Source organism: Gambusia affinis, linkage group LG05 (assembly GCF_019740435.1).
Source record: "Gambusia affinis linkage group LG05, SWU_Gaff_1.0, whole genome shotgun sequence".
Taxonomy (NCBI): Eukaryota; Metazoa; Chordata; class Actinopteri; order Cyprinodontiformes; family Poeciliidae; genus Gambusia; species Gambusia affinis.
Genome location: NC_057872.1, coordinates 21,100,053 through 21,111,477, shown reverse-complemented (window position 1 = coordinate 21,111,477; position 11,425 = coordinate 21,100,053). Strand labels below are relative to the sequence as shown.

The 11,425-nt window shown below is 36.1% G+C and overlaps 1 protein-coding gene across 5 annotated transcripts in view; it reads right to left on the bottom strand.

The window, feature by feature from the left end:
- Nucleotides 1-4,619: 4,619 nt before the first annotated feature.
- Nucleotides 4,620-11,425, bottom strand: part of atg5 (ATG5 autophagy related 5 homolog (S. cerevisiae)) — a 37,143-nt gene continuing 30,337 nt past the window's right edge. For all 5 annotated transcript variants that reach the window (XM_044116594.1, XM_044116592.1, XM_044116591.1 and 2 more), the window contains one exon: nucleotides 4,620-9,433. In XM_044116594.1, coding sequence (XP_043972529.1) covers nucleotides 9,297-9,433 — 137 coding nt within the window. In that variant the 3' untranslated portion in view covers nucleotides 4,620-9,296. The remainder of the gene's footprint in view (nucleotides 9,434-11,425) is intronic.

Sequence of the window (11,425 nt, the reverse complement as noted above, 5' to 3'; positions counted from 1 at the left end):
GGAAAGGCAGAGATCAAAGTGTAATGGCTTGGCTGCCCCCATCAGCCACATCCTCCTGTCATATTCTCTGTGGGTCTGTCCGTCTCCGTCTCTTCACCACCTGCCTATTAGAGGGCGACAGGGTTAATAACAGGTTGGTGTGTGTGTGTGTGTGTGTGTGTGTGTGTGTGTGTGTGTGTGTGTGTGCGTGTGTGTGTGTGTGTGTGCGTGTACGTAGGCGTGCATGCGTGTGTGTGTGTGTAAACAAATGACTGCTGAAAGGAGACAGCATTTCCAGGGAAAAGTTTTTTGGTTGTTTTCTCAGACTACTTTGACCTCATGGCAGTGAGTGTTTTTTTTCTCAACAGAAATGCAGCAACAGACATGTGAAAGTTTTAGAACTCAGATTCCAGTGTCTGCTGTTTTGCATATTTTTGAGGTTGTTAATTGTTTTGCATGCAACCATGCAACCTTGGAATCAAGGAAATTGAAAACTGCACTTCTGTAGTCGTCAGTAAAACTCAACGCACATCACAACACAAAAGGTTTGTGTTGCAAGCTTTTTGTAAGAAACAAAAACAAGACACTGAAGGTTTTGTCATATGGGATCCTAATAGGAATAGAATGTATTGTATTTTAAAATTCCAGGATAATTTAAATAAGACCAATGAAAATAAGTTATTTGTTATTTTGTTTTAGGATGATGAGCAAATCAAAACAAAAATGCTTGATCTTTTTCCATCCAGAAGCCCACAGACCAAGCGTGGTTAAACACTATTTGGGTCTGGGCTCTCGACTGCTGAGAAACAATTTCTTCCTGGAGGCGTGGACTGTGTTGAAATTTTACCCAGTTGCTAACGTTTGCCTGTGATGAATGTAATGCATCAGTTCTACGTTATAAATGTTAACATTGTCTGTGCCGTAAACAACAATTTTCCAAAGAGAGCAGTGCCAAGCTAAACGAGGGGACTATTAATGTCAATTTAATATTTGGAAGCATGGTCAACACGGACTGAATCCCTTCCTTTGCTCCCTCTGCTGTTGTTGCTAAAACTAATAATACGGAGAGGAATGTTTTGTGAAAAGACTAAAAGCTGCTGTCACAGTTGAGTAAAAAGTACTCAACTGTGACAGATTTGACTTGTGGGAAAAAAAAAAAAAACAATGGTTTATAGGAATATAAAACAGATTCATTTTAAATAACTAAAGATGAATAGTTGTTTTTCTCTGGACATAATGGCTCTGCAAAATAAAAATAACTAGCAACTAATTTGTAGTTCTTGCTGTTTTTGTTAAGCTGTAAATGAGGTAGAAATTTATACTGGAAGAACATGGAGAAAGAAAATGTAATATTTTTATGTGAAGGTGTAGAAATATCTCGTTTGTTTTAAGAGTAATTAAAAACTTACTACAGAGTTAAACATAAAAAAAAATCTACCAGTACATTGAACTCTAAAATAAAATCTAAATATTGATATAAGAGGACTTCTTAAATCACTGTCATCAGTTTATCCTTCAACACTTCCTTAACTGTTGCATTCATAGGATGTTACAGGTTGTCACGCAAATGCTGGTAACTTGGAAGTCACCATTACTGGTTGGGTTGGATTGAATACCATTAAATGAAAACAAAAATGATAAGGAATAGTTCCTCTTAAGAGAGTCAAGAGGAAATGAATTGAAAACAAAAGTGGAGGAGCAATTATGTGATTTGCATAAAAAAAAGAATATTACAACTGTCTAAAAGATAAAAGGCCCAACAAACAAGACAACAAGCTTTCAGTGCGTCATCTGAGCGCACTCTCAAGTGTGTGTTTGTGGGGGCGGGGTAAATCGTGTCCTTTGAATCATTCCGAACTTCAAAGGCCGTCGCTCTCGTTAAAAAATGGACATCCAGTCCTCTGTCTTCAGAGACACAACTGAGAGAGAGAGAACCACAGAAAGGAGGAGATGTGTGTGGGCGTGTGTGTGTGTGTGTGTGTGTGTGCGGGTGTGCATGTGTGTGTCACGCTGCCAGGAATACAGAGACAAAGAAACACACGCGTACACTTTTGGTTGTCGGCGTGTTTACCGCTTAAACTTGAGGAAACTCAATTCTTTCTTAACAGAAACCTCGTTCATCGGCTGTTGCACTGTCAGCTTAAATTACCACCACATAACAGGATTTTGTTACTTTTGATTTATGGGTGTACTGTTAAACTATATTTGACATATATCTTGGAAGACATGCATTTCAAGTTAGATCTCATTTTTAATTTACTAATCTATGCTTTCCAGTCATTTGGATCCAAATGTCTGTTCACATGCCTAAAAACTTATTGATAATGATTGATTTATTGATGTTTTCCAGCAGTGTGCGTAAAGGGACTACACACAAAAATAAAACCATGCAGACAGAAAAACAACAACTATAGGTCAATCAGAAATTGACACATAAGGGCAACTGATCTGGTTCAATTTGTTTAGGACTTGGTGATGTTCCCCATTTCCAACTAACTCTTACAGCAGCTTACAGAGTTAACGTTTTGAAATGTAAGGTTTGCTGCGACATTCTGATCTGTCACATGTCCCAGTGTGCGCTGTAACGTGTTTGTGTGGCTCAGGATGAGAAAAACACTCATGACTTCCCCTTTATCACTAATCACTCTCATCTGTTGATCTTCTTGATCTCCGTCTGATATACAGCAGAGCACAGCAGCCCCCTGAGACTCCTAAAAAAAGCAGAACAGTGTGTGTGCATGCGCGGGTGCACGTGTGTGTTATACAGTTTGTCTTTGTTTGTGGGGACCGGTTAGATTTTGGACATTAATGGAGTCATTTCAGAGCTGAGATGTCATTGTATAGTTAATATTAAGACAAACGGAGGAAAAGAAAAAACATAACTTCATCCTATTCTGCGTTGTAAGCAAGAGATTAAGATCTAAGACAGTTTGACGGTTTTAACAGTGTCTTAATGAAGGTCCTCACAAGTAAGGTATGATGTTGCACAGGAGACTGTGGTTTCACCAAATTATGCAGGACAGTAGGGGACTGAGGGGAAGTAGATGACATAGTTTGTGGTCTGAGCTGATGGTAAAACTGTGTGTATGAGAAAGACTAGTTTCACGGAATCTGGTGGAAATCAGCCATACAGTAAACTTGTTTTGGATTTTATTGGATATTCATTGGAACAGAGAGGGAAGGATTTCCAGTTTGGCTTAATAAAGACACTGGTTATTAAACACCAGCAAAACAAATTTTTGGTTGGTTTCTTAACTGTTAGCTTGTAGAGCTCAGTACAAAAGTAAATAAGAAAATAGTGGTACGTATATATATTCATATATTCTCAAATTTGTTACATAACTTTTTTTCCTACATAGTTAGGCAATTATGTTTTAAAGGATGGTCAGCATATTCTAAGAGGGTGGAGTCAGCCATTAGTCCCAGTTAAGCTGGGCTGGGTTAAAATAATTATACAGTAATTAATTAATGAAGCAGTGTATCTTTGCCAGGTTTTTTTTTTTTTGTTTCTTTTGGGGTGTTTTTTACTTAAGTTTATTTTCATTTTGCTTAAGTGTCACCTATTTAGAGTGGTTTATAACAAATCTGACAATTTTTTTAATTAACTTAGTTTCTTAACTACCTATCAATGTGTCTTCCCTGATTGAAAGTAAAATCAACATTTTGTAGAGGATGAAAGTCCTGAATGTCTTGATAATCTGTGAATGGAGCTAAAGATTAGGGTGATGGTAAAGAGGCCTTCCAAACTCAAACTCTTGAAACTCATCAAGTACCAGTGAAAATGTGCAAACAGCTGGTAAGAGTGATAAGAGTTTCTGTAATACAAATATTTTTCCAGTCTTTATTAAGTTATACATTTTTGATACATTACAATGAAAATGAAATATATATATATATTTTTAAACTCTCTTAATATAATCTTTTTTTTTTAAGAGCTCCATCTAATTTTCTATAGAATAACACTTGCAGGTTGAATAAAAAGATCATTTAAAGTATAAATCTTAAATGTATGGACTAACTATGCTAATTTAGCTAAAAGTAGAAAAAAAAAGGTCTAGTGAAAAGCTATGCTGAGCTGTGTCAAGTTACATTTATTCATTTTTATAAGCAAGGAATTGTTATGGTATGACCGATAAATGTCATTTATAATCTTTTTTTTTTGTTTAATCAGTGGTCCACATCTGTCACATGAAAGATGGCTCAAATGATACAAAAACCAGTATCAGAGGAAATTAGGTGTACGACTAAATAGAATGAAACTAAACTGTTTAAGAACTTAGTATTTCCTTATGGTTTATTTCCGTATTCCATCGAAAAACTGCTTAACCATTGATAGAGGAAAATTAAAATACATACTTTGTTTATAAGGTATAAATCAGAAGGAGGACAGGACAAAATGAGAGCATGGATATAAAATGTGGCTACGATTTAAATCTAAATAGACTGGTTGTTAATTACAACAAAAGTTTTGTAAACCTGCCTGTTTTTTGTATTTCTAAACTGCTGGAGATGGTATAATAAACTAAAGACAATAAAATGTTAAATATTATTGTTAGTTGGAAGTGTGTACGACCCATGGAATCAATCACATTTTATTCAACTTCAGAGATTGAGGCTGAATATGTTCAATTCACATTGTGTCGACTTTTAAATGGACTCAATTTATTTTGCACTTTTCTAGTCAAACCAACCAATCAAAGAACTTTACATCAGATCCACATTTACCCTATCACACTGACAAACACGTGCATTCACACAGTGATGCATAGATTGGTAGACAATTCAGGATTACGTGTTTTGCCCAAGGGGACAAAGCACATAACTCCAGGAAGGCGGAAGATAATAAAAAAACAACAAAAAAACAACACACAACTTCTGGATTCCAAGAAGCACAGCTTTATCACCCCACCATCTCAACAATGATGAAATTAAATTCTGTCAGAATTAATTAACATAATTAATTAAAATAAGCTTGATGATTTTAATTTTTATGATGAATATAGAGACTTTACCAATTTATTTTTGGTTTTGGTTGCGTGTGGTTTTTATTTCTGTTTTACCATTTCTGGTTGTAATTTACTTTGAATATTTAAAATATGTTTGAGTTCTTGTGTTAAGTGTTCTTTACAAAGTTATAGTTTACTGGTCTTACAGAGGCCAAACTTAAATAACTTAAATAATTATAAATATATTACTTGAAAACGGTCTTAAAACAGTATTACTATTGTTTACCGGAATAGTTACTGGATCAATTTATCATCCAGCAACATTTTTTATTGTGACCGGCCAAATGACGTTGAAATTAAGGTAATTTTTTCCCCAAAATAGCTATGGCATTAGTGACAGTACGAGTATCACTTTCTTGTGGGAAGTACAAACCAACTGGATCAAATATTCACAATTAAACAAAAACCATGAACCTTAGTTAAGACTTTCAGGTGTGCAATGGCTCTCAGACATTTGAAACCACCATGATGGGGGATCGTAACCCAGGTGTTGACTTACAAGGAACGTGAAACTGTGTTTTGGCTCTAATAAACTTCTACAACTGCTTCAGGTAAAGCCTTTGAGCTCTTTTTAAAAATATTTTCAACAAAACTTGGTCAAAACTTGTCTAGACGATCTGGACAGAATGAGGAGGAATGATGGCATCAGTTCTGATTCAGGTCTAAAGCATCTCAAATTGAGATGGAAATAAATTTCTGCAAGCAATTTAACTCATTCCATCTCCGCCCCTCACGAAGCAACACACTCCTGCTCGGCTTTTATTTTCAGAGCCTCTCCTGCCTCGGTGTGCCGTACAGTGTGGGGGTTGGATGACGGGCCGGGAAATCCCATTAAAGTGTGTCAGACCGTTCATCACTACGTCTCCGGCACCAGATTGCATAGTACACAAAACACATTTTCACACACAAAAACAGACACGTTACCCCACGCCGAGTGGCGGCTTTTTGACTCAACACCATAAAAACCACGGTCCAATCATTCTTGGCGGCAGAAACAGCAGTGAGGAAGCCTGAAGTGATGACATGATGTGTGACATCACTCACACAACATACACTTTAAATTAGCAGATTGGCATTGTGACAATAGACGAGCGTCTATGTGTGTGTAGACATCTGAAACTGCACTCACACACCTGCAGGGGGCTATAAATGATGTCTGTAATTATGTACACATACTCACGCTGCAGAGTTTGACTCCCTGAAAGCGCACACAGTGACAGAGCAGCCCCAGGCCTGTCTGGACAGTTTAGCGGTCTCATTAGCAGCGAGTGAATGCCAGCAGACAATTAACCAGGAGAGATGAAGAGCGAGAGGGAGGGTGAGTATCAGCAGTAAAACACATGAGAAGGGGGAGATGTGTTTTAAAAGATGAATAAAGCAAAAAGAGAAAGCAGGGGGAAAGTTTCTCTAAAATCATAATAAAAGTTCATGTTTCACTAATCATTAAGCCTCAATGTCACAGATATTTCTCTTCAAGATGTACCAGAAGGTTTTTTTTTTATGTAAATAGATTAAAAAAAATAAATCTCCACAAATAAGATTAGAACCTGAAACATAAGTGTGCAACTTTTTTAGAAAAAACAAAAACACTTAGAAAGAAGCTTGACATTTTCACATTGTATTATATTAAATGAGTCAGCAGGTAATTGAACTTTTCTTTTTAAAGGTGCAGGTTGTTTCACAGAAATAATTTAACATTATGACATTCTCAGAATAATAACTTTCCATGTTAGTGTTTATATTTAAAACAAAAATGCTTTACAAGATCTAATTGCTCTTATTTGAGAAAAGTTTGTCTACCTTCATAAAGAACTGAAAACATTGCTTGATGCAGCTCTCCAATTAATGCTCAGTAGGCTTTTTTTAAGAATAATTTCTTACCTACATCTAGGTTTTAATTTAGCTTTTGTGTAGTTTTATGTCGCTCTAAGTGATGTTTAAACGTTACAATTATTCCTTTAGCGTATTTATTGCAGTTAATGTAATTTTCTTCACCTTTGTTTATGTTTTTGTAAAGCACTTGTGAAAAAAATGGGACCAAGTAAACTGTTACAACGTTAATTAAATTTATTAGATATGTTAGAACATTTACTTTAAGCAATTTTAGATGATTTAAGATAAAATATAGAATTAATGCATGTATAATAATATAGTTTTAAAGTGCTTATTGTGCACAACAATAATTCTTTTTGATATTTTGTTTCAGGGGCCAGCTGCTTCACTAGTGTCCTCACTATTAGCTTAACAATTTTAGGATGAATGTTCTCTTGTTTTCATCTCATAGGTATATATATTCTTTGCATCAATAACATGCCCAAAAAGCCAAATTTGTCTTTCTTGTAATGAAGAAGAACATGCAGTGGCCACCTTGTTTTAAATAATTTGGCAGCCGTGTAAAGCAACAGGACTAGTGCACTGCTCTATGCTTGAATTGCAACTTTGTTTTTCATTTTCTTGTATTTGAACATTTTAGATAGGCAAGAAAAAAACCTGCAAATTTCACAGAAACAAAAACAAATCCTGAACTACAAATAAGATCCTCAAGAGCAAGATGTACGTAGTTGAAAAGGCAGAAACAAAATCAAATTGCTTTCTGTCTACACAATATGTAAAGCTAAATGCTACATTTAATACATAAAGGTATCCATGTTTGTGTCTCTATAAATGTCTGAGATTGAAAAGCTGTTCAGCAATCCAAGCCTGAAGTATTTAGGTAAAACTTGTATGAGCAATAAAAACTGTTTGATTTTCATCATGTTTTTCTAGGATGCAAAGTGTTTGGTGGACTAAACCACTGGCTTGAGCATCTTGTTTGATATTGATATAGTTGTGTGTCTACAACCTAAATATGTTAAATAAAACATGTGCATTAAATGGTCCCAGAAAGTTGTCCACCTAAAGCTAACAGTCTCATCATTCACACTCAGCTCTTTAAGTTTTAACAAAACCAGATGCCCATTTAAGCTTGGCTGTGGATCGAAGAGGTTTGGGCCAAGTCTCACGAAACAGACTATAAAACCAAGCTGAACGTTGTACTGATGGCGAGAAATCACCACCTGCAATTTAAGATGTGAGGATTGTTTTCCCAGAGACCTCCAAACATAATCATTGAAGCTCATTAACCACTTGACGACTGATGACACCATGTGAAAATGTTCCATCTCCTTGCATCTTTGTAGACATGGTAAAACACAAATCAGATTTAGCTTAACCTTTTGGTTTAATAATGAATAAATTGTATAAATTTCAAATTTGCAGCTGAACATGAAGTAAAAATTAATATATTTTTAAAAGTTAAATCAACATCTTAATGTTAAGTTAGGAACAATGCTATAGCATTAGCATAACCGTAACAATAACAATTTAGATGTTTTTTTTGTTATTTTGTTGCATCTTCACATAGCTCAGAATTAGATGTTGAACTCAGCAGTTGCAGGAAGAGTTTGGTGCAACCAAATTCCTGTGAATGCTGTTAAACTTCCAGATCCAATCACTGGTCAAGGTTATATTTTTATTTTGGTGAAATATTACAGTGTTATTAGTATTCTTAAAAAGGTGACTTTCAGACTGTGATGTAAACTCATCAACACCATCCAAGTCATGATGCATGACGGTAAATAACTAAGGCAACTTCAGCAGAACCTGACACCACATCCTCCCCCTCAATGCCCAGAACAGCATCCCTGTCTTGAAGACAGTCTTTTAAATAAGAAGGGAAATGGAAATTTAAAAAATGTTCACCTCCAGTGTATATATTTGATTATTTGGAGACTATATGAAACAGAAAAACAGGAAGAAAAAAAAAAAGAAGCAATCTCTTCTCTTAAATCAGGGCTGTCAAACTCCAGTCCTCAAGGGCCGCTGTCCTGCAGCGCCACAAGTATAAAACACTGGAATGGAAAGGCTTAATTACCTCCTTATTGTGCAGATAAGTTCTCCAGGGCCCTGCCAATGACCTAATTATTCTTCTCAGGTGTGGTGCAGCAGAGGCACATCTAAAAGTTGCAGGTCAGTGGCCCTCCAGGACTGGAGTTTGACACCTGTGTCTTAAAGAGATGCTCCTCGAACAAGAAAAGTTCCTTTCATCCTTTGTGAAATTTCTGAGAGAGGAGTAGTAGTAGCAGTGACCAGATAGAAATGTAACCAAATAAAGGAGATCTTGTTCATATCCGTGATTAATAATATGATCCTTCTCCTTTAATGTCTGTTTGCTCCAAGTTTCCACAATGAAGTTCTACCATGTCTGAGGTTATCCAGCTGGCAGGTGATTGGCTGATGAGTCTTGGGATGACAAGGTGCAGAGGCACGGCCTCAATCAGTGGGCACAGGGACGACACAGATGTGCAGGAAGTTGTCAGGATGGCTCAGGTGTTCGCTGAGCCACTGCAGAGGAGTTTCCAGTAGCGGCTCAATGCCGTGGATCAAAACTTGATAGCGCTTCCGTTCACCTGGAAGGAGAAAGGAAAGGTATTCACATTGTAGACACTCAGGCTCATTGATAGCTCCAGGGAGAAGTTCACATATTTGCAAATATTTGCATCATCCACCAAGGAACAGCATATTAATTTTCAAAAGGAAATTAAATAATTTTGAATATGAATTGAATTAAATGGTGTGGATTGACTGCAGGTGGTAGTTAATTTTTGTCAGCATAAAACATATTTGTTAGACCAAGAGAGAATAGAATATTTCTTTATTTGGACAGAAGAAAAAATTAAGATGGTTAATGGGTGTCCCATCCAACATTGACACAACTGTCAAGCATGGTTGTGGTACCATCATGCTATATGACATACTATTGACAGAATCTCCAAGAAGCATTGCTCTTAGATATTTCAGCTTTTCTCTTAAAGGTGCAGTTTCTTAGATACGTTATATATATATAAAAAAATCTGCAAAGAAGTACATTTTATGGGAATAATTTGGAGTTGGGTTCCACACAATTAGGTGAATCATAAATACTAAACTGCTAATAGACAACAGTCTGCTGGATACAGAAAGGAGAAAATGACTAAACTGAAAACACTACAAAACTGGAAGTAAGAAGAGGCAGAAAACAAATGTAAAAACTGAGGAAAAGAGGTGGAGAGAAAAAAATAAGAACGTAAAAATTAATAGTCATGGACAGCAGAGAAAATCAGTAAGTTAAGAAAATGTGAGGGAAAGAAGAGTGCAAGTCATGGAAGAAGGGAGGATTTGTAAAGGGAAAAAAATAAAAGATGATCTGATTAAAAGAAGATAAAGACAAAACTTGAGAAAAGAACTGTGCAGAGAAAAGAAATGGTGAGGTGAGAGACCACATCAGACATGACAGTAATGCCACTTCTGTGGTGGATGAGACAGAGGAAGAAGAGAGAAAGTACCAAAGTGACTATGACTGTGCTTTCAGTTATGAAGAATAGTAGAGTGACAGTTGATTGTTTTTGAATGCACTGGCAGCAGGATTTGAATTTTTACCTTTCATTCTGACAATGTGGTATTATGCAAGCACAGGTTTGTGTCAGGATGCGCTAGCCTCTTGTAACTGATACCACCCGCTGCTGGAAGGCCGCGACCGAAAACGTTTGTTGCGAGAAACGATTTTACTGAACCCACTGAAGATGTGTAATTTGCAGACACAATATTTGACTTTGTAGGGACATTTAGGTATCTGAAAACCTTTAATTGGCAACTGTTGGAAAAAAATAAAAAAATAAAAAAATCTCAAGCTTTTTTTTTTCCCCCACAGGAATTTGACCAAATCTAAGAAGATAAACCAAATGCCCTATGCTTTAACATGTTGCACTTTTACTGTGCAAGTAACAATAAGCAAATGTGAGAGGAAGAGTAAAAAACAAACAAAAAAACAAAAAATGTCCTAGGAGCAATGTTGTACGAATACTTTGAGCTTTTCCTGTGAAGCCCAATGATCTCTCACAACCTTTCAACAAATTTTATTGTTTTAGTGGCTAAAATGATGTCATTCATTGCTTGCATGTACTTTGCTTTAAAATTAAAAATGCTAAATTATTGTTACTTCCCAACAATAATTTACCTCTAGAACTGTTTGTGATTAAGACCAAATATTTTTGCAGCAAATGGGCTCACAAAAAACAGGCAAAAAATTGTTTTACACAGCTGTCAAGCAAGAAAGTTTCTCAAAATGCAAAAATACTTTTTACCTTTATGTGAGATTTTAATTTGAAAGTAATACTTTAAAGTAAGTAAGTAATTGAATGTGGAAAGTGGTGTGGCAGCATCTGGATCTCATCTCTGCACTATAGGTGAAACACTGCATGTGCGTGACAAGGACAAATAATAAAGGGCCCTTTCCCGTCAACGACGTCTGAACACTCTCACAGATGCACACACACACCAATAAATATAATAACCTATATATACATAAGCACCAGCGGTACAACCCACCAGGTACATGACATTTCAGTTCCACGTAATATCAA